The sequence below is a fragment of the Mesoplodon mirus genome (genome assembly GCF_964341445.2).
Source record: "Mesoplodon mirus genome assembly, chromosome: 2".
NCBI lineage: Eukaryota > Metazoa > Chordata > Mammalia > Artiodactyla > Ziphiidae > Mesoplodon > Mesoplodon mirus.
Genome location: NC_138977.1, coordinates 124,063,039 through 124,086,271, shown reverse-complemented (window position 1 = coordinate 124,086,271; position 23,233 = coordinate 124,063,039). Strand labels below are relative to the sequence as shown.

Here is a 23,233-nt window from a genome sequence, read left to right as displayed (position 1 = left end):
CGGGGCCGGGCCAATCGGAGACGCGTCCCTTGTTCCCTTGGCGCGCCCGCGTCGCCAGCGTCCGAATCTCCCGCCAATACCCCTATCCCCGCCCACGAAGGCGCGGCCAATCAGCGTCCGAGGGTCGCGGCGACCAGGCCGCTTCCAAGGCGGAGGGGGCAACCTTTTTTGAGGACCTCGCCTCAGTCAGCCCGGCGGCGCCCCTTCGCTTCCCGGATGGCAGCACGCGGGGCAGCTGTTTCGCGGCTCCCGTCCCGGCCTGGACGGCCTGCGGGGCGCGCGCCTCCGAGCGGCTCCCCCCCGGCGCGGGCCCGATGGTCTCGACCGGCCCGGCGCGCGCGGGAGCCCGGGGGGCGGGGCGGCGGCCCATAAAGGCTGTTGGGGGCGGGGCGCGCGCAGTCTGCGTCGCGAAGAGGGGAAGTGGCCGTTGTCGCAGCCACCCCCACCGCCGGACCCCAGTCCCCCACGATACCAACCGCCGCGTCGCCATGGCCTGCCGGCTGCGAAGTCCCCACGGGTGCGGGAGCCGCCGCGACGGCGACGCCAGGTGAGGCCGGGCCGCGCGCGGGGAGCTCCCGGGCTGGAGAGCGGCGGGCGCGGGGTCCGGGCGGGGGTCCCGGGCCGCCCCACCCTGACGTGGTGTCTCGTCGCCAGCCCGCCGCCCGCCTCAAGATGGAGCCTCGGACGCAAGCGCACGGCCGACGGGAGGCGCCGGAAGCCGGAGGACGCCGAGGGCTCCTCGAGGCCGCCGGGCGACCGCAGACCCGACAGGTGGGCCCGGAGCGGCCTTCGGGGTCTGGAGCGGCGGTGTCCCTGCACCTGACTGACTAGGGGGTACCCGTGGGTCACCAACAACTCTCGACTAGTCGGGGCGCCCTTGGGTCACAATTCTGGTTAGTCAGGGTGCCTTTGTCTCACTACCCGTGATTAGTGGGGATGCCTTTGGGTCACCACCCTTGACTAGTCGGGGTGCCTTTGCCTCACCACCCGTGACTAGTTGGGGTGCCTTTGCCTTACTACCCCTGACTAGTCGGGACGCCCTTGGGTCACCACCCCTGACTAGTTAGGGTGCTTTTGCCTCACTACCCCTGACTAGTCGGGACGCTCTTGGGTCAGCACCCTTGACTAGTTGGGGTGCCCTTGCCTCACTACCCCGATTAGACGGGGTGCCTTTGCCTCACCACCCCTGACTAGTCCCGGTCCCTGTGCATCACAGTACGACGGTGAGGTGTCTCAGTGATGGATGTCAACAGAAAGTGGGCTCAGTCTCAGTCAGCGAGCCCTACTGTGTTCCAGGGATAGCATTGGGGGTCACCGCGAACTTAGAACTTTCCAGAGCAGTTAGGTTGACCCTTAAAAGAGTCAGCTCAGAAAAGTTGGGTGTCAACATAAGAGTCACGGAAGGTGGGCGCCAGGATGCAAACCAAGACTTAAGCTCCACGTCCCTCTTTCCACCCTGACGCTCCCTAGGCACTTGCCTTCTGACGAGTCTCGGTCGCAGCATTTACGTGTTTGCACGCTTACTTGAGTGTTTTCTAGGCTGAGCAGCGTTTTGGGGAGGCCAAGATACCATGTCAACCTAGATTTCTTTTTTGTTCTGCTTGCACCCCGACACGGGTGGGTCAGCGAGTCAGATGAGGGACGTCAGAGACAGGGAGTGGCTGAAGAGCACGCGCAGGGGGCGGCCGGTGAAGGCCAGCGTGGTCAGGGAAGGCCTCTGTCGGGGATGAGATGGGAGGGGTCCCTAGGAGAGCCACCCCCCCAGGGCCTGTATGAGCACCGACGAGAGGAGGGCAAAGGGGGCAAAGGGTGAGGGGGACAGCTGCCAAGTTCAAGTGAAAGGGGTTGGTGAGGATGGAGCAGTGCAGGTGGTGAGGAGTGTGTGTGGCTCCGGATGGACTTTTAAGGCAGGAGGCCCAGTACTTACTGATGGGTTAGAGGTGGGTGCTGGGAGGAGTTCAGGGGTGACTCTAGCTTTTAGGCCTGGAGACCTTCCTCGTTTGTGGAATCTTTTGCCACCATGAAGAGGATGGAGGTGGAGCAGATGTGCTCTGGGGAAGGAGTTGGTGATTAGGCTTAAGAAGCTTTTCAGATGAGTAAAGAGAAGATGTTGAGGAAATAGCGGATGGGATCTCACAGTCTGGTCGGGGAGGTGCAGATGTTAAATTAGCATATACATGGCTTTTAAAGATTTGGGATTTGAGATTACCTGGGAAAAGATGTGAATGGAGAAGAGGCCCTGACAGCCCTAGGGCTAGATGTGAAGAACAGGTGATCGAATGGTATCTTTAAGATCCTGCTCTGAGTCCTGCAGTGGTCTCTGTTTTAGCTGAAGACAAGGTGTTAAATCCTTACATTGCTTTGCGTTCCTTTGTGTCCTGTGGGTACTCCTCTGGCTCACAGCAATCCCATAGGCCTCCTTATTCTGACAGGAATGCTCCTGTCCTAGGCACATTGCCCCTGCTATTCTTTCTGTGCATGTGCTTTTATTCCCACAGCCCCCTGTGGTGACAGCGGGGAGTACACAGGGGTGCATGGTGAGTGGAGCCACTTACATCACGGGCGCAAGAACTGGTTCCTTTGGCGGGACGTTAGCTCATTGTGTAAAATAGGCTTTGTTTTCTACTGGAGCACTTTTCCCAGAAGTACTCTTGTCCTAAGATAGGGTGAGTTGGTGAATATAATTTGCCTAATCTAAGAAATGTATTTTAGTTCCACACAAGGTAGTTTTTATCAAGCTACCAAAACATGAGATGGAGTGAAAGGTCGTTTGTAAGCACCTTTTAGAAATTCAGGAATCTGTCACGGCCGGGAAACCCAGACCTGGATCTCTTGGTACACTAATGAGGATGTTGACATCTAACCCTAGACAGGCCTCCATTTGGTTCTCTTCTGTATCTACCATACAGTCATTGAGTCATTTTAATTTGTTCATTAATTTGATTTCAGACCCTGCCAACCATATTTAGACTGTGGAAATTTTTACGGATCCAATTTGAGTTTCTCTGGGTGGAGTAATTATAAGGAGAGAAATGATAATTACATAAAGGGATTACTTTTTTGTGTGTGTGTGTTTTTTTTTTTTGTTTTTTTTTTTTTTTTTTTTTTTTTTGCGGTACGCGGGCTTCTCACTGTTGTGGCCTCTCCTGTTGTGGAGCACAGGCTCCGCGGCCATGGCTCACGGGCCCAGCCGCTCCGCGGCATGTGGGATCTTCCCGGACCGGGGCATGAACCCGCGTCCCCTGCATGGGCAGGCGGACTCTCAACCACTGCGCCACCAGGGAAGCCCAAAGGGATTACTTTTTTATTGCTGTTGCATTTTCAAAGCATGCCATTGGGTTTCCAGCTAGAATGTATAAAGTTGCTTATTGATGCAGTTGAAGTTAGTTTCCACTTTTTTTTTTTTTTTTTTTTTTTTTTAGCTGTACGCGGGCCTCTCACTGTTGTGGCCTCTCCCGTTGCGGAGCACAGGCTCCGGACGCACAGGCTCAGCGGCCATGGCTCACGGGCCCAGCCGCTCCGCGGCATATGGGATCCTCCCAGACCGGGGCACGAACCCGTATCCCCTGCATCGGCAGGCGGACTCTCAACCACTGCGCCACCAGGGAGGCCCTAGTTTCCACTTTTGATAGACCAGTGATGGCCAGTAGAAAGTTGAGGAGGAAAAGTAAAAATGTAAGTTTACATCTAATCTCTAACTAACAGATGTAGCAACAATTCTAACTGCCAAAGTTCTTGGCATCAAGTTCAAATTGCCTGAACTTGACTAAAGATTTCCTTGAGCTCTAGATAGAACTGAGCTTCTAGATTAAATTTAACCCAACTCTAGGGGGCACTTTTACCTGTAGACTAAGTCCTAATGCAGTAAGAACTCTGAAGTACATTTTTATCCCCCCCCCATTTTAATTATGATGTGATATATCCTGAACCATTAATTGTGTGCATCTAGAAGTAAATAGTAGCCACATTTATTAGGTGCTGGTCACTCTGCTTAGCTCTAAAAACGTATTAGCTGAAATCTTTTTTTAAATCCTAAAAAAAAAAACCCCTCTTTTTGGAAATAAAAGAAGTTGTACTAGGTAGGTACGCTTCTTGGTGCTGACGATAACTTGATTTTGTCTGCCTTTCCCCTGCACTGGCACACAGAAGTTGTTTAACAAACAGCCCAGGAGGCTTCAGATGAATTGCCTGAACTCGGTGAGCTAGTAAGTTATGGAGCAGAGATTACTCTGGAGCCTGTTTTCTTGGCACTCTCCAAACAACCTCAGAACATTTCCTGATGCACGATTTGAAAGGAAACTGAAAGTTGTGTCATGGTTCAAATGCGTGTTTTCATTTTATTGCAGCTTTACCACTCCTGAAGGCCCTAAGCCCCGTTCTAGATGTTCAGACTGGGCAAGTGCAGTTGAAGAAGATGAAATGAGGACTAGAGTTAACAAAGAAATTGCAAGGTATGCGTTTCAGACCAGTTTGAAATGTTATCTCTGGTGTTTTTAATTATATATTAAATTTGTGGCATATCTTAGAGTGGTGGTTTTTAAAAGTCTGGTGGCCCCCAGACCAGCCACATCAGCAGCTCCTGGGAACTTGTTAGAAATGCAGGTTTTCAGGCCCCACCCCAGGCCTGCTGGATGGGAAACTGGGTGGGGCCCAGCCCTGGCTTAAGCCCTTCAGATGAGTCTGCTCACTGAAATTTGAGAACCGGTGTCTTGGGGCTGTCCTTCCAGGGTGGCAGTAAGTGGGAGGTGGCGCTGCTAACAGCTCAGAAATGCCAGAGTGCGTGCGGGGATGGGTCCCTGACTTGGGGTCTGTGAACCCCTTGCAGTCGTACTCAGAACTGTGTATTCAAGTTCAACTCCAAGCCACTTCCTCTTCCTCAGCTCATTACAGTTCAGATGATGCATCCTTCACCACTGCTCACCCCCTTGGATTACGTTCTCCCTGGTATTTTGGGGCCTTTCTTCCCTTTGATAGATGCCATCCAACCCAGGGAATGAACGTTGAGTTAAAATGTTGTGGCTCGAAATTAATTGAAGTATATTGAACCAAGAGTCTGTTCTTAATTCTGATGAGAAAATATGTTCTCATTGTCAGCAGGGAAGCAGGGCCAGACCGCTTCCTCCCCCTCTGCAGTGGTCGATGGTATTTAGAGCTGCCTTCTTTGTTTTTTTTTTTGTTTGTTTTTTGCGGTACGCGGGTCTCTCACTGTTGTGGTCTCTCCCGTTGCGGAGCACAGGCTCCGGACACGCAGGCCCAGCGGCCATGGCTCACGGGCCCAGCCGCTCTGCGGCCTGTGGGATCTTCCCAGACCGGGGCACGAACCCGTGTCCCCTGCATCGGCAGGTGGACTCTCAACCAATGTGCCACCAGGGAAGCCCAGAGCTGCCTTCTTTGGAAAGGCTCGGACACACATGGGGGTTGGTTGTGACCACTTAATTCCTTTCAGACATTAGAATGCATGTGTGTAGGTGAGTAGGATGCCTGGGTAGAAGGGTGAACTGGAGCTGACAGCCGTGGGCTTCAGTGTTTTGAATGAGTTCTCGTGTTTATATAGATCGTGATTTTTCCCAGCTGTAACGGTAGGCTGTTTGACTGGGTCTATGCAGTTTTTGTGTTCTGCTCACAAGGGTTATAACAATTCTCATCATGTCCTTGTGTATCTGGATCCCCAATGTCACCTCTTGCTGGGGACTGTCTGCAGCCCTTATGTGCTGCAGGAAGACCCCTGTTTGTCTTGACCTTCCTGTTGGTGGACCCTTCTTTGTTCCTTTCTGAAAATCGTCCTACCTTGCAAAGCAGGCCTGATCTTGTCCAGAGCACTGTTTTGGGCCGCTCTGTGGATCACATCCTTTCTGATGGAAAGCTGCTGCTTTTGATGAGACCCAAGTGATGTGAGCTTTTGATGATGATGGTCTGTCTTACTTCCCACCAGGAAGGGGGGAGGTAAGAATTCAGCTCACTGGGGCTTCCCTGGTGGCGCAGTGGTTGGGAGTCCGCCTGCCGATGCAGGGGACACGGGTTCGTGCCCCGATCCCGGAGGATCCCACGTGCCGCGGAGCGGCTGGGCCCGCGAGCCATGGCCGCGGAGCCTGTGTGTCCGGAGCCTGTGCTCCGCAACGGGAGAGGCCGCGGCAGTGAGAGGCCCGCATACCGCAAAAAAAAAAAAAAAAAAAAAAAAAAGAATTCAGCTCACTGTATGTCAAGGAGGCTAGCACACACTGCATACCAGCGGTCTGAAAATTTGAAAATGGGTTTTAGTCATACCTGAAGCCAGTCTTTTCAACTGGGGCTCCAGAAGGAATGAAATCTTACAGAAAATGATTTCAGGGACTAATTTCGCAGTTCTCACGGGGTGGTTCATTATCTCCTGGTATCCAGGCTTCACTGGGATGCCCCAGGAAACTTGGGGAAGGTTGAGAATTTTGAATTTGGAAGGAGGCACCGTGATACGTGACATCTTTTAGACACTTGCATGAGCTTCTAGCTAGAGGTGGTTCACGGTTTCCATGTTAGATTGCACTATGCTTTTTTGGTGACGTACTTTTGCAAAGTTGGGTGTTGGTCATTGCTGTGATAGAAGGCAAATGCCTGGTGAAATCCACTAGGGATGGGGGGAGGGGGGAAGGTGTGCAGTCTTTCCAAGAAGGTGAGCGGTCCCAACAGGCTTACATCTCATTAATAAGTAATTGTGGTATTAGAAATAAAAGCTTTGTATTTCAACTCATGTTTATTTTTTTCTAAAGGCTTCAGGGTTAGAGGGATGTAAATTTCTGTGTCGTTTGGGTCTCACTACTTAACTGGCGGCAGTAGTTTTTTTTTTTTTTTAGAACCTGGTTGTTTTAAGCACCCTGTATGATCTTGGCACATAACCTTTATCTTCGCCTCAAAGGTGATTGAGGGAGGTTGAAAATAAAAGAAGCCACCTACTGTTACTTAATCCACTTACCAGACCACACTCTCAGGGGGCTTTGTTCCCTGTGGCTCTCTCTTAGCTCTAAAAGCATTGTGTTCATTTCTATACCTTTTTAAAAACAGCAACATTTACTTTGCTCTCAGATATAAAAGGAAACTCCTCATAAATGACTTTGGAAGAGAGAGAAAATCATCATCAGGAAGGTAAATGCTGTGTAATTATTTCTTTTCTAATTTAGTAGACCTGTAGTTTATTAATAAAAAAAAACAACATGAGATGTTAAGTGTCTCAATAGCATTTACTGTTTTTCTGTTCTTCACTGATTAGAAATATGTGTCTATCATGTACTAAATTCCCATATATTCAAAGATTCTGGACTGTCATGGGGTTAATATGGTTTGGAATCCAGAGGGCAAATACTCCATTATTGTGTTTAAACGTTTTCTTATGTAGTGATCTTAATTGTGAGGCTTGTTCTGTTCATTTCATTTTCTTCAGTTCGGATTCGAAGGAGTCTATGTCAGCATTGCCAGCTGACTTAGAGACTGATGAAAGTGTCCTGATGAGGAGACAGAAGCAGATCAACTATGGGAAGAACACCATCGCCTACGATCGCTATATTAAAGAAGTCCCAAGGTAGTCTTGTTTCGCCAGCATGTCCTGGTCAAGTCATGTGGCATTGCCGTCTAAAGAGTTGCTTTGGTGGTAAATCTGACTCTGGGTCTAGTTCTGCTAGGAAGTGTATTATTAAGTGTATTATTAATTATTAATGACTTTCAGTCACTTACATAAATAAAGAAGAATGGGTTGGTGACTGAGAAACCAAGGACGTGAAGATAAATAACATTTTCATAATTTAGAACGTTAGATGACATTTCATGTCTCAGGACTCATAGCTGTCTTGTAAATGTAAGATTATTAAAGTACATGATGGGGAAAAGTAAAGTTCAAGTTGCAGATTGTAAAGATTTCATTAGAGAAAGATATGAGTATTGCCCCGTTTTGTGTAATAAGCAGCATCCCCCCTCCCCCCACGCACACAACGATACAAAGGGAGCTTTAGAGAGTATACCAGCTGCTTGGCAGGATTGAAGTGCAGATGTCCTGTTCTGGGGCATGGATTGTGAAGGGAAGCAGAGGCAGACAGGTAGTGCTTTTAAGCTCACCTGCAAATGTGGATGGTGTGTGACAGGATAATCCCTCTCCCGGTAGGCACCTTCGACAGCCTGGCATTCATCCCAAAACCCCCAACAAATTCAAGAAGTATAGTCGACGCTCGTGGGACCAGCAGATCAAACTCTGGAAGGTGGCTCTGCATTTTTGGGATCCTCCAGCAGAAGAAGGATGTGATTTGCAAGAAATGTATGTCTTTATTGCATTCTCGTCCTCTGTGTCTGCAGTTCGGGCGGTGATCGCAGTGGCTCTGTCACTGTGGCAGGTTATCGTGCATAACGTCTGCCTGTGGTCACAGCTTCGTGTGTGTGTTTTCTCTGCACGCGTGTGTAAAGCTGGCTAGGTGGGCTCTGGGAGAGGCTGGAGGGAGAGGTGTGCTTCCTGGGCTGACTTTACTCTCTGTAGCTCAGACAAACTCATCTTAGGAAACCTAGAGATATGTGGGGTTTGTTTGTTTTTAAGATAACATTTTAAAAAGCATGTGAGTAATTTATGTTGAGCTATAAACGTGAAAGGTCTTTTTTTAAATCTAAGGAAGGCTTTTATCTTTTTAAACTGTGTCTAGTTGGAAAGATCTCAGGCCTGAGTTTCTGCCACGTGGTCAGGATGCTGGTTGAGCGAGGAGGCGGAGAGACTGTCTGTGCGGCCTCTCTTCTCAGCTCCCTCGACCTGAGCCTCTCCCGCCCTCAGAGACACAGTTATTCATTCAGGTGTTGGAGTTTCTGCTTTGTGCTGGGGAAATTTATTAGAAAGAAGTTTGGCCTCATAGACACACACTGATTTTTTTCCCTGTGTCACTATTGTCCCATTCTCTCTATGGGTAGGAAATTGGACAGATGAGTGATGATGTGTAGTATGGCTTGTCACGGTGTCTGTCTCCCCCCAGAACTGGGCTCTATTATTGACGCTCCTACTTAGAAGGATGCCTGTGGGTGTGTACAGATAGTGGGCCGTAGGCAAGAGTGGGCAGGTGGTTGTGCGCTCCGGGCCGGGTGGACCTGTTTGCCTGCAGTGGCTGCTTTACCTCTGCGAGGTGATCGGGCAGAGGGTCCGTCTGGCACACGGGGAGTTGCTGAAAGCTGGTGGGTCCCTCAGGGAGCAGAGGAGGTGCGTGTTAGCACTCACGGGCAACGTGGCTGTGGTGGCGTTTGCCTTCTGGCTCTGTTCCATGGTGACTGATGTGCTTGTTCTGACCGCACAGACGTCCTGTGGACCTCGGGGAGATGGAGACGGAATCTGTGGAGAGCAGCTCTGAGTCCCAGACGAGCTCTCAGGATAACTTCGTAAGTACCTTTCCTTGGTTTTGTCTCTCCGCGTGAGTGTTACACGTTAATTGTTGACAACGTATGCCCCTCTGAAAACTGAAGTTTACGCTGAAATTTGATTCTGATGCTTATGAAAAAGGGGCTCCTTACCCCTTTCTCTGACTTTATTGAAATGTCAGATTTGATGGAGTTTGTAGGTAGTGGCCTTATTTTAGATTTTGGGTTTAATCAACTAATCAGTACCACCATTTTCATTTAAAAGTAAAAGGCCTTTTCTTCTCTGGTTCACAGGCTTTGTCACTTTTTAATTTTAGGCTGTCTAGTTTGTTCTGGTGAATTGCTAGTATAGGGAATCATCTGCTAGTTGTTATAAGTGGAGGAATGCTTTGGGCCTAGGGGTTTCCCCACATTTGCCAATTTTAAAAAATTACATGTTTTCGGAAGAAAAAAACCTCCAAAGATGAAAAACGACGTACAGAATTGCCTCGTCTCTAATTCTCTAGTTACTGGTTGGGTGCACGTTCTTCCAGACTTCTCTGCACTTATACAAGCCAAATACACAGCAGCAGTTTACAGTAAAAGGATCCCTTTGTTATTTTAAAGGAGTTGGCCCCAATATTTACATGTGGAAATATTTTGCACATAAATTTAAAAAATAGGTTAAAAACTAGAACTCATAAATATTTGTTTGAAAAACTCATGCTTTATAGAAGATAAACCTGTACTGTATTTGAACAGGTTAGGAGCATATAAAATAAAAGTGCATAGTTGCTTTTTCCTGCCTGCCTTCCATCTGTGTCACCCTGATAAGCCTGGGACGTGTCCTTCCAGCCGTGGGGACCATCTGCATCCCACGTACTCTTTGTGACTATTCGAGGCGTTAGAAGTAACACAGGGACTCCCCTGCTGGTCCAGTGGTCAGGACTCAGTGCTTCCACTGCAGGGGGCTCAGGTTCAATCCCTGATCGGGGAGCTAAGATCCTGCAAGCCGCGTGGGCAAAAAAAAAAAAAAAAAAGTAACACTAATGTCCAAAAGAGAGGAATGACAAAATTACATTCATAAGGAATACAGCTACTGCAGATTGTTTTTGAAGACTAATAACGTGGAAAATCGTCAAGATAAATAAAAACAGGGTACTTAACCATAGGATTATCCTAGTTCTGTGGACATTTACACACAGGCAGGACTAAAACCCATGACCATCTCAGTGGGTGGTGTCCTCGGTGTGGATTAAGAGTGACCGTTGTCCCAGCTCAAGAGCCGATTCTGAGTGTGCCGCTCGTGGTCACAGAAGTTAGGGGGCGGCGACTGCACGGGTGGGTCGGGGGCCAGGCCCTGAAGATCAGAGGCAGCGGTCCCGACGGGAGGTCCTGCGGCACCGAGGAGAGGTGGGAGCCAGCGGGACGTTCGGGGGACAGGAGAGCAGGCTGGGTGGCGAAGCAGAGCCCCCCGGCTTGGGCCTGCACTGCTTGAGCCCGAGGCACTGGGGGGCAGTGCGCTCGCTGCTGAGCACTGGCCGCTACCCCAGTGTCACTGTCATGCTCACGGAACCTCGTAACCAGGCCGCGCTCAGGTTTCCTGCTGTCCCAGTAATGTCCTCGTCACAGGTCTTTTTTTCTCTTTTTTGGCCCAGAATTTCATCAAGGATTACACGTTTAATTGCCGTGTCTCTTAAATTTCCTTTAGTTTAGAATAGTCTTCCTGCTTTTCCCCCACGACGTTGACCTCTTTGGAAGGGTTCAGGCCCGTTTTTACGAAGCAGGATGTTCCTCAGTTGGGAGTTGTCATACTGTCTCCTTGAGGATTAGATTCAGGTTGAACCCTCTGGCCCCCGTTTTGGGGGTTAGGTGGGGCGGTCCTCAGCGCCAGTGCCGAGCGCTCGGCGGTGCGACGTGATTCTGCTTTACAAGCCACGGTGGCGCGTCCCGTCCACACAGTGGTGCATCCCGTCCACACAGTGGCTCCTGTTAGGCGTGAGCGGCTGTGGCTCAGGGGCCTTAAAGGTCACTTGGTCACTAATGGGGCGGGGGCGGGGGGTGGGAGTTTGACAGATCCAGCTGAAGTGAAGCTTGGCGGTATCTACTGGATGTTCTCCCGGGCGTGTCCTGCGTTCCTGGGAGGCGCTCAGCCGCCAGAGGGGGAGCGGCCCTGCTCAGCGCCTCCAGCAGCAAGTCCAATGTGCCCGAGGGACCGGCTGTGACCGTGCTTCTGTTTTCTAGGACATGTACTGTGGCACCCCTACGAAAGTTAGACACGTGGACTGCCAGGCGGGGGATGAGTTTGACTTGGAAGCCTGTTTAACTGAACCCTTGAAAGACTTCTCAGCCATGAGCTAACCGGCGCCACCTGGAGGCCCCTGGGAGCAGCGCTGCCTCCACGGGCGGGGTGGCCACCGAGCATGCGTCCTGCCTGCCTTTGTAACTGGGGGTTTCTGTTCACAGTGTACAGTCTCTTGGTGAATTGATGTTCTTGCCTTATTTTCTTAAGAAACGTTAATTTTGTGTATAGGGAATGTATTTTGCATGTTTTAAATTGTAAATGGAACTAAATCCGAGGAAAATTGAACTCGAGGCAATCTTGCAACAATCTTAATTGCTTAATCTCCGCATCCTTGAAGTAGGTCTGACAAGTGTACCGTAACTGGTTTTCCACAAGTTTTTTAGGCATTAATTGCTACTTGTCAGAGGGCTGGTTTGGGTTTAAGCATATGTTCACGGGGCTTTCTTTAATGGTATCTGGCTGAGTATTCTCATAATCAGATACCTTTAATATCTTTATGGAAAGGGTTAGGGTTTGGGCCATTTGTCAGTATGTCAAGATGGGTTTTTTTCCTCGTACAGAGCACTGAATAGTCAGATATTAAATTGAGTTGGTAGGTTAATGGGGTTTATGTAAGTTATATGGTCTTAATTTGGTACTTGTAAATAGCGCTAAGTAGCCCTTCTACCTATACTACTCCAAGAGTTAAGACAGCAGAAGGATTTAGAAAGAACATCTTTTTTATAGTCAATTAATTTTCCGTGTACAATTGCTGTAAATGATAATGTGTACAGATTTTCTGTTCAAATATTCAATTGTAAACTTCTTGTTAAGACTGTTATGTTTCTATGGCTTTTGTATGGAATGACATTGCAAAAATAAAAAGGACCTTCTTTAACTGACTTACTACGTTGCCAGATAGGCTGCCTGCGGTGGTGATTCCTGCCCTTGGCTTGTGCCCAGGGAGGGTGGCACGCAGTGGTGGGGGAGTCGTGCCCGGGCTTGTCGTCCTGCCCCGCCCCGCCTGGCGAGGAGCACCACACTTTGATAGGTTTGCAGCTCTGGCCTGGGGTCTTGGTCGGGCTGGAGCCGGGTCCAGACCTGGTGTCAGCGGTGGGCCCGGTGTGTGCTCTCCCTGGACCCAGGCTTTCCTGGTTGAAGGGAGTGTGTGCCCACAGACTTACTAGGAAGCCAGAGGCCTCGGTTTGCTGCTTGGTTGGCAGCTGGGGTGACAGGGCCTTTCCCTGTGTCCCGAGACAGACCAGGGCCGGGCAGTCCATGCCAGAGCCGAGGGCCCGCCTGAGGGGCTGCCCCACCCACAGCGGCGTGTGTAGCCCCTGGCAGCTTGTGCCCTGTGGACACCCCCTTGGAAGTGATGCTGAGCTCCCTTTAAGCAGGGGGTGGGCATCGGTCACTTTGTTCAAGGTGCTTTGAAAGGCCAGAAGCCCTTCCTGTTGGCTTCACACATGTGTTGAGCTCGTAGTATGTCAGGCAGCCTCGTGGATGTTGGGACACACAGGAGACAGGGTGCCCCGAAGTCTGCACTCACAGGTAGGAGGGCAGCGAAGTAGGGCAGGGGGCGGTTGGGAGATGCCCTATTAGGTGGTGGGTGAGCAGAGATGTGCTGCCGGGACGGGGTGGGGGCATTCACCCCAGAGGGCAGCAAGTGCAAAGGCCCTGGGGTAGGAATATGGTGTACAGAACCCCAGCAGTGCTCAGACATGGGAGAGGCTTGGCAGCTGGCATGGGCTGGAGCCTGTTAGAGAAAGACAAGAGCTGTGGGGGGGGGGGGGGGGCGGGGACACCTCAGGGCCTGGAGGAGGCTGCCCAGGATGGGTGAGAACACTGGGAACTGAAGCAAAGTGCACCCCTGCTGCATAGTGACCGCTGGCAGCCCTGTTGTGCACAGGGTGGTGGAAAACACTGATCTATGGTTTGGATGGGCCGGTAGGGTTTCCAGGCAGACCCTCGGAGCTGCCTCTGACTTCCCACGGCTCGTTCGGAGAGGTGAGAACACAAGAGGGAAGGACTGTTTATTGCGGGGTGTGGGGGAGCCCTTTGTGGTCTCAGTTATGTCCACCTTCCTGGGTGGCAAACAAGGTGAATATGAAGAAACGGCTTCAGAGCAAAGATCAAACCCAGAGGATGCCGGGGGAGACAGGTCTGCAATGAAGCTGAGGCCGTGGCTGTCAAATGCTTGGTTAGGACCTTGGAAGGTCGAGAGCCTTTGCATCAGACAACAGGACGTCTAAGACGCTTATGTCCCCCAGGAGCCCAAGGCAGAGAAGGGCTTATTTTGAGGAGACCTGTGTGTGTGGCTCTTGTCTAATGAATTGAACCGCAGTAAGAGTCACAGGAGACTCAGAAAGCTTTTGAAAGAATCATATTGGCAGAAACTGCCAGCTTGGACTGAAATGGACGGGCAGTATAGAATGAAAAGAGGCCTTTGGAGCCTCAAGATTCTAGTGTCAGGAAGCAGGTTGGAGAAACTACACAGCTGCAAACACAGGCTGCGTTTCTTGGAAAAGGGAGCGTAATTCAGAGGTGGATCCCAGAGGCGTGGAGAGTCACCGATGCAGCAGGACTGAGACCTGGGCGGGGAGCAGCCATGCCAGTGGTCCTGCCCAGCCCTCCCCCCTGTACCCCCCACCCCTACAGGAGCGGTTGAAGCAGTTACCCCAGGCTTGGCCCACCGTATGTCGGTGTGTGTGTGGTGGGTCCTGGGGACAGAGTGCACATACGTCGTCCCTCTTCAGACTGAGAGGACCTTCACCTCAGGAGCTGTGTTTAGGGGACTCCTCCATCAGAGCCTATTCCTGGGACGGGATCGGGACTTTGGCCTGGCGCTGATGCAGAATGAAACTTGGGGGCCTCGGGAAGACTGTAGATCATTTGTGGCCAGAGCGTGCACTGCGGTGGCCCTAAGTAGTGGGCAAGGAGGCTAGGCTGGCTGGAGCAGGGAGTGATGGGTGTGGTCTGGGGTGGGGAGTGGGCAGCTAGGGGCTCTTGAGCAGGGGCTGTGATATCTGACTCAGGTTCTAGAAGAATCACCCCGGCTACTGGCTTTTACTTCACATCTACATTCTTAGAATGCTCTTAGGCACCAAGGAAATCAATCTTCAGACTTTAGTTCTTGCTCTTCAGTACTGTTAACATAAGCTGGTACTTCCGTGTGAGTGTGACGAGGAGCCGATCGGCTGGGACTGAGGGGTCTTTATTCTTGACTCTCGTACATTGAACCCAGAGGTGTCAGAACTCAATTACATTTGTCCAGCATGATTAATTCTGCACAGTTCCAGGCTGATTGTGATCTCGTTCCCGGTGGAGGTTCATTTTCCTGTCTCCTGAGTACAGACGTGGTCAGCTTATCAGGGTTGTCATCCTCCATCCCCAACTCGCTTCCTTCCTGTGCTGTGAAGTCGTCCTCTCCTGCCGGCCCGCTGGGATCCTGACATCAGGTTGCTGGTCCCTCTGCCTCCGAGAGGAAGATGGTGGCAGATCCTCCCAGGTGAGTCAGCAGCCCACCTGAACCAAAAGGCTGCTCTTCCACCCGTGTGGGTGGCTCTTCTAGTTAACAGAGGGGTTACAGGAGCGTGGTTGACCGTGTAGGCAAACTAAAAAAGCTGCTCAGGTAGAGTCATGTGACGCTACTTGACAAACCGGAAGTACCTTGCAGTTAATGTGTCTTCTTGGAACCCGGGTCGGGGGGGAGGGGGGACGTGTGCCTTTTCGATCGTCAGTCTGTATATTTTACGTTTAAGCATCTTGAAGGGGGACTTCCCTGGCGGTCCAGTGGTTAAGACTCAGTGCTTCCACTGCAGGGGGCTCGGGTTTGATCCCTGATTGGAGAACAAAGATCCTGCATGCCACGCAGCACGACCAAAAAAATAAATAAATAAAAGAGTCTTGAGGGTTTTTGTTTTGGAGTTTTGTTGCTCTTTTGTCATTGTTTGCTTTGTAACATGCAGGCTTTAATGGGATCAAAGCCACTTTGTAAAACTCACATTTCGAAGATGCACATGAAGTTTTCTGGAAAAATGCCCCCTCAGTGTAGGGTGGAAGAAACAAAGGCTCTGACGCTGGCACTGAGGCTCTGTGACTGACCTTCCAAAAGGCACCGACTGTGTACAGTGTAGCCAGAGCCTGTCGCCTGGCACATCGCGGGCACATTCAACGTGTGGCATGTGGGATGCGGCCCTGCCCTGCAGTGCCAGCTCTGCCTCTTCCAGCTGTGTGACGGGGCCTTCATGTCCCCGTGCATAAGACCTGGGTAGTAGCAGCTACCTCCTAGGCTGTCTCTGAGGATTAGAGGAGAGAATGAATGCCACAAGCTAATGATGCTGGGCGATAGCAGCAGTCGAGGTTGCCGAAGGCCCCATTTAAGGCGCTGACAAAACCCACACGTCCATTAACTCCTTCACTGACGGGAGGGCAGGGATGGGCCTCAGGCACTTAGGAAGTGGGCGCCCACTACACACGGGCATCGAAGCTGCTTCCCGGAGGCCTAGAGATGGTCAGTCTGCCCAGGGAGGGGCCCTGGAGCCAGTCCAGTGCTTGCCGCTCCCCTGTGTGAACGCCAAGCCATGCGAGGGGCATGTGGCGTGTGCGATCTTGCGGGGCTTTCCAGGTGCGGTGGCCATCGGTGCACTTGCTGTGCTCCTCAGGAAGAAGGCAGAGGAACCCCCTTTCCTTCCCTGGGCGGGAGTGCCAAGTTGGGCCTTGCCACTGATGCAGGCAGGTGGTGTGAGCCGTGTTAGTTACCTGCTGCTGTGGAACAAGTCACCCCAAACTTGTGGCTTACAAGACGGTACTTATTATCCTCCAGCTTCCGTGGCTCGGTCGGGTCCTTGCATTCGAGGGGCTGCAATCAAGGCGTCGGCTGGGGGGGACTTCCCTGGTGGTCCAGTGGTTAAGTCTCCATGCTCCCAGTGCAGGGGGCCCAGCTTCGATCCCTGGTCAGGGGACTAGATCCCACCTGCCACAACTAAAGATCCCACGTGCCACATAGAAGACCCGGCGCAGCCAAATAAGTAAATAAAATATTTTAAAAAAGAAGGGCATCGGCTGGGGCTGGGGTGTCATCTGAAGGCTCGACCAGGGAGGAACCACGTCCACTGCTGTGGTCAGTGTGTGCCCCATGGGCCAGAGGTCGCCCTCACTCCTTGCCAGGTGGGCTCACTTCACCAGAGCAAATGAGAGTGCCAGCAGACACAGCATGGTGGGGGTCCCGTCTTGGGCTGTGGTGCCAGCCCACCCTCAAGGAGAGGGGCCATTGGAGCCATCTGGGGACATGCCGTGAGAGGCCCTGCTGGGCAGCTGGATGTCTGCCGGCACCTCAATCTCCTGTTACATGAAAGTTAACTTAAAACGGACTGTAGACTTAAGTGTAAAGTGCAAAAGTATAAAACTTGTAGAAAACTGGGATCTAGGGTGAGGCAGTGCTTAAGACTGGACACCAAAAGCTTGCTCCGTAAAAGGGAAAATGGTTAAACGAGACCTCATCACAATTAAAGATTTGCTCTGGGCAAGGCCCTGCTGAGAGGGCGGAAGGACAGGCGGTGGACTCGGGGGATGTATCTGACAGGGGTTCACCTGGCATAAAGGAGAACTCCCCAAAGTCACAGTGAAAAGCAGTCCAGCTAGAGGAGGAGCAGGGGGTGTGAGGAGGGAGGCAAGTCACCGGAGGGGACACACAGGGGCAGAGGATGTGTGAGAAGGTGTCCAGCGAGACTGGTCATTAGGGAAACGTGGCTGAGAACCAGCCACCAGTGCTGATGTCAGCACGGGGACACAGCGAGGGCTGGTGAGCACCGGGACAGGGGAGATGGTGCAGCCCCTCTGGAAGGTACTCGGACAGTTACCACTGGAGCCGGTAACTGTGCTCCTGGGCATTTATCCCAGAACTGAAAATGCATGTTCACTGGAAACCTGGGTGTGAATGTTCCTAATGGTCGAGTGTGTAACAGCCCCAGACGAGAACAATCCAGATGTCCTTCTACAGGCAGTGGCCAAACAAACCCCGGTCCACCCACAGTGTGGATGGGTGCTCACTGGTTATGACAGTGCACTGGAGTTTTGCAAGACTTTATCCTGGGGGAGATGATCATTCGTGACAATTTTCATGGAATACAAAAGAAGCAAAATTACATATTGAAAGGGCACACCATGTTCCTGGATATATTGGCTCAGAATGACCAACACTGAGGCACATTCTAGAAAATTTACTGGACTTTAAAGAGAAAAGAAAAAAAAAATCCTTTGGGCATCTTGAAAACACATTACTTATATAGGAAAGAATATTAGACTATCATACTTTTTTATTTTTATTTTTTTATACTTTAAAAAAATTTTTTTCTATTTTTTGATTTTAGACTATCATACTTTTTTTTTTTTTCTTTGCGGTACGCGGGCCTCTCACCGCCCTGGCCTCTCCCGTTGCGGAGCACAGGCTCCGGACGCGCAGGCTCAGAGGTCATGGCTCACGGGCCTAGCCGCTCCGCGGCATGTGGGATCTTCCCGGACCGGGGCACGAACCCGCATCCCCTGCATCGGCAGGCAGACTCTCAACCACCGCGCCACCAGGGAAGCCCCATGTCGTGGTCTTGAAATAGTATTTCTCACGATAAGGGCCTCTTGGAGAAGCGGCCTGTCCGAGGCGTGGGGCAGGAGTGTCCACCGCGAGCCTGGGCTGGCATCAGGCCGGGGGCCCCGCGTCGAGGCCCAGTAAGGTTATGTCCAAAGGAGTTGGCAGTGGCCTGGAGAGACCCCCTCACTGGCCAAGACTGCGACAACCTGATCTTCAATGGGGATAAGAAACGCTGTGGATTAAAACCCATCAGAATGTTTAAGTTCACGAGTTCAGAATGATACCTTGGAAAAAGAGAAATGGGCCACTTTTGGAGGCTGGTGGGAGCTACCTCACTCGTGAGAGCCGGTGGCGAGAGGGGATGATCCCAGCGTCTCTCCGGCGGCCACCTGGACCAAGCTGCACCCTGTGGGGCCCACACTGGACGGTGTCTGCACGAGGACTCTGACGATCAGTGACAAAGAAGGCAGAGGAGTGTCACCCCTGGGACGGCCACTCAGACTTCCAAGTGACACAGCCAGGCATTTGAGCCGCCCCAGCCTTGCCCAGCACCACCTGTAGTTTGGCCAAAGTTACCGAAGCTGAGTCTGACTGAGGCCCTGGGTCTGGCTGCCGGTCGGCAGGAAACCCAGAGGAAGGAGCCGGCGCTGGGCTGTGCCCACAGGCCGCAGCAGCCACATGCAGACCGTGGACCACTCCAGGGATGGCACAGTGGCCCCGGCTCTTCAACTGGGTGGAAAGGAAGAGAAAGGGTTGGAGGATCTGGGATCAGAGATGCCAAAGGGACTCCAAGTAGGGAAACAGGCAGGACTGAGCTCCCATGGGGTCTGGGCACTGCCCCCAGGGCCCGTCAGCTGCTTCTAAAGTCACGGAAAGGAGCGTTTCTGGTCCGGCTGGGGGAGGGTGTGCCTCTGGCCCTGACGAGCCCCCTGGGGAGGCTGCCTATATCCCGATTTCTCTCTTTTTTAAGCAGCATTGTTGAGAATGGTTCACATACTGTGCAATTCATAAAGTGCACAATTCAGTGGCTTTTAGGGCCACAGAGTTGTGTATTCATCACCACAGTCAACGTTTCACATCCACAAAGAACCCTGCACCCCTCCGCTGTTCCTCAGCCCCCAGCCCTAGACAGCCAGTAACCCCGTTTCTTGTCTCTGTACGTCTGTCTCACCTCGTGATGTTCCTCGAAGCCCACCCCTGACTCGGGGCTGGGCTGTCCCACCGCCGCCCCCAGCGCCCAGCCCTGGCCCGTGGTCTCTGCCTGGACCTCCTCAGAGCCCCCGTGCTGGCCTCCTGCCACCCTGGCCCGATGACCGGCTCCACCCCTGCCCTCTGGCCCCTGCTCATGAGGCCCCGCTCTGACCATCAGCTGCTCCCCTGGGGTTTCCCGACGGCCCAACCAGGGGGCAGCTCCCCGCCCCACAGGGCCACTCAGCCACCCCATGCAGCCTCCTCGCAGTGGCCCTGCTGGCTTGCCCTTCTCCCGACCTGAAGCCCGGAGCACCTCGGGGCCTGGGCACCGGCAGGCCCCTCTGGAAGGCACGCAGTGTGGCTCCCTAACACTGGGTGTCGGCACCGTGCCACAAGGAGAGCTCAGGCGTGGAGCGGGGCAGGCTGGGCTGACCCCAGGAAGCCTCAGGTCGGCTACGGATTTAGATGTAAAAAACAAAAAAGATATCAGAAGGTGATTTTTGAAAATTTTACATAAACTTCGGAATACAGGTAGGAGACCCTCCAAAACAAAGTAGGAGAAATAGAAGCCAAAAAAGAAGGAAGAAGGGAAGAACAATGAAAATGAAAAAAGTCACAGCTCTTGTTTACTATGTAAATATTAAAAATAAATGTGTCCAGCTATATGACATTCTGGAAAAGGAGAAACTATGGCGAATAAAAGGATGAGCGTTTGCTGGGGGTGGAGGGAGGGATGGGCAGGTGGAGCACAGAGGATTTTTAGGGCCATGACACAGCTGTGTGGGGTATGGAAATGATGGACATACGTCATCACACACTTGTCCAAACCCACAGAACCTACAGCACCAAGAGCGACCCTAATGTAAACTGGGGACCCTGGGTACTGATGCCGTGTCAGTGGATGGTCAGCAGTTCCAACAAACTCGGCCTCCTGGGGGATGGTGGGGGGAGGGGTGGGGCAGGAGGCACACAGGAAATCTCCTTACCTTCCTCTCAATTCTGCCGTGAACGAAGACCGTTTTGAAAGATAAAGTCTCAGGACTTCCCTGGTGGTGCAGTGGTTAAGAATCTGCCTGCCAATGCAGGGGACATGGGTTCGAGCCCTGGTCCGGGAAGATCCCACATGCCGCGGAGCAACTAAGCCCGTGTGCCACAACTACTGAGCCTGCGCTCTAGAGCCCGCGAGCCACAACTACTGAGCCCGTGCACCGCAGCTACTGAGCTTGTGCTCTAGAGCCCGAGTGCCGCAACTACTGAGCCCGCATGCTGCAACTACTGAAGCCCATGTGCCACAACTACTGAGCCCGTGCACCACAACTACTGAGCCTGCGCTTTAGAGTCCAAGTGCCACAACACTGAGGCCACAAGCTGCAACTACTGAGCCCGTGTGCCTACAGCCTGTGCTCTGCAACAAGAGAAGCCACCGTAATGAGAAGCCCATGCACTGCAACGAAGAGTAGGCCCTGCTCACCGCAACTAGAGGAAGCCCTCGCACAGCAACGAAGACCTAACACAGCCAAAAATAAATTAAAAAAAAAAAGATAAAGTCTCTGTAAAAAATGAATGAATGGTGTGAGGCACTGTAGAAAAGCTAAAGTTGAACAGAAAAAGTGGTGACCCAGGCGGGCGAGGGAGGGTCGGGGTCTCAGGAACCCACACTTGAACCCACATTTGCACACTCGTGTTCACCTGCAAGTGGGCAAACGTCTTGAGACACCAAGCTGCCCCTCAGGGCATTGGGGAGGCCTGGACGGACTCACAAGTGTCTCCTGGGGCGTTCATTTACACAGGGCACGATCCTCACAATCAGAAAACTTAACACCACGGCCTCATGAAAATCGTCCCAGTGATTTCCCGGATAGAAAGTTTCTTTCAGGGCCAGGTTCTGATATAGGATGGCACATCATCTCCTTCTACCTGGGCTGGAAGCCCTGACTTTGTCTTCCCAACGTTTGAAGGGTGTAGGTGAGCAGTTTGGCAGGAGTTCCTTAGTGTGTTCGTGGTTAGGTCCAGAAAGGGGCTCTTCTTGTAGGAACACTTGCTGGGGGAGTCCCTTCCTGCGCACTCGCCAGGAGGCACGTGACATCACACCTCCCGCTAGCCACAAAACTGTGACCACCTGCGCCCACTCCCAGGTAAAGTCACTGCAGGCCTCTCTGCAGGCACAGGTGTCTTTGGGGAGATGCTTGGAAATTGTGTAAACATCCTGTCTGCCCATTTTCGTTAGCATCTGTATTAGTTTTACCAGTATTTTTACCCTATTGGTTTTAGCATCTGTATTAGGTTTCTTCAGAGAAAGAGAATCAATAGGATATATATATATATAATGATATTTGTCCTTTTTCATAAAACATATATATATATATATAATCATACAGTATTTGTCCTTTTCTGACTGGCTTATTTCACTTAGCATTACATCCTCAAGGTTCATCTGTATTTAGCAGGTGTCAGAATGTCCTTCCTTTTCAGGGTTGAATAATATTCAGTTATGTGGATGGACCACAGTTTATTATCTATTCATCCCTCCGTGGACACTTGGTTATTTCTATACCTGGCTATTGTGAATAGTGCTGCTATGAACATGGGTGTACAAATATCTCTTCAAGACCCAATTTGCAGTTCTTTTGGGTTTATATCCAGAAGTGGAATTGCTGGATCATATGGTAGTTCCATTTTTAATTTTTTTTTTTTTTTTTTTGCAGTACGCGGGCCTCTCACTGTTGTGGCCTCTCCCGTTGCAGAGCACAGGCTCCGGACGTGCAGGCCCATCGGCCATGGCTCACGGGCCCAGCCGCTCCGCAGCATGTGGTATCTTCCTGGACTGGGGCACGAACCCGTGTCCCCTGCATCGGCAGGCGGACTCTCAACCACTGCGCCACCAGGGAAGTCCCTCCATTTTTAATTCTTTGAGGAGCTTCCCTACTGTTTTTCATAGCTGCCTTTTAATTTTTTAAACAGTGTGTTTGAAGAGCAAGCATTTAAAATTTTGATCAAGTTCAATTTATCAATTTTTAAAATGTATGGCTTGTGCTTTTTGTGTATTTTAAAATATATTTGTGTTACTGACTTCTAGTTTAATTCTGTGGTCAGAGGAGGAGCCCTGGTGTGGCACCAGCCCAGGCGCCGTCCCCAGAGAGGTGGGAAAGGGCTGAGCACCCGGGAGGTGGGGGGGTGCCAGGCCCACATGCACGTACATCAGGAGGGGCCCTCCCCGGTGCCCTCTGCCCCTGCAGGTGCCTGGCCTCGGCCCTTCTGTCTGGCATCTCTTTCACTCACTGGCTCAGCATCATTGCATCACGGCCGTCGGCCCTGTGGGGTCTGCGGTCAGAGGCTGAGTTTGAAATCCCACCTCTGCAGTTTCCCAGGTCAAGTAAGCTCCTGGGCCTCCCAGCCTCAGTTTTCTCATCTGTGAAATGGGATGAAGACACTAGCTCGCAGGGTAGTTTTGAGGACTCAGGGAGCTGGGAAACCTAACGTGCTCAGAGCAGGGCCTGGCACCTGGGTGTTACTGGGCCTCACCTGTGGGCCCTGGCACCGAGCAGGAGGGCGAGAGTGAAGGGGCTGCGGCCAGCAGAGCCATCACGCCCGGGGTCAGAGGGACAAACACACAAGCCAGAGCATTTGGACCAGTGCCCCAGGCGTGATGCCTTCCTGGGGAGCAGGAGGCAGCTCGGTCCTCATTGCTCTGCACACAGCCAACAAGAGCTCACCCAGGGGCTGGCCTGGAGAGCTGGAGGCGGGGACACCCCACTGGTGATAGGACCGGGGCTTAGGAAGGGTGGCCAAACAGGCTTGGGGAGTGCAGGCCCGCTCCTCCTGGCCGGGGCTGCTCCCGACATTCA

General features: G+C 51.9%; 1 protein-coding gene across 1 annotated transcript; it reads left to right on the top strand.

The window, feature by feature from the left end:
- Positions 1 to 382: 382 nt before the first annotated feature.
- SLBP (stem-loop histone mRNA binding protein) lies at positions 383 to 12,517 on the top strand. Its single transcript, XM_082611527.1, has 8 exons — positions 383 to 547; positions 655 to 771; positions 4,347 to 4,451; positions 7,057 to 7,116; positions 7,412 to 7,549; positions 8,126 to 8,275; positions 9,288 to 9,369; positions 11,572 to 12,517. The coding sequence occupies exons 1-8, from the start codon at positions 489 to 491 to the stop codon at positions 11,686 to 11,688; spliced, it is 828 nt and encodes a 275-aa protein (XP_082467653.1). The 5' UTR covers positions 383 to 488; the 3' UTR covers positions 11,689 to 12,517.
- Positions 12,518 to 23,233: the final 10,716 nt, after the last annotated feature.

Coding starts and splice junctions, on each gene's coding strand:
- SLBP (XM_082611527.1), top strand. CDS start 489: ATGGCCTGCCGGCTGCGAAGTCCCCACGGGTGCGGGAGCCGCCGCGAC. Junction 772..4,346: donor GGCGACCGCAGACCCGACAG/GTGGGCCCGGAG, acceptor ATTTTATTGCAG/CTTTACCACTCCTGAAGGCC. Junction 9,370..11,571: donor CGAGCTCTCAGGATAACTTC/GTAAGTACCTTT, acceptor TCTGTTTTCTAG/GACATGTACTGTGGCACCCC.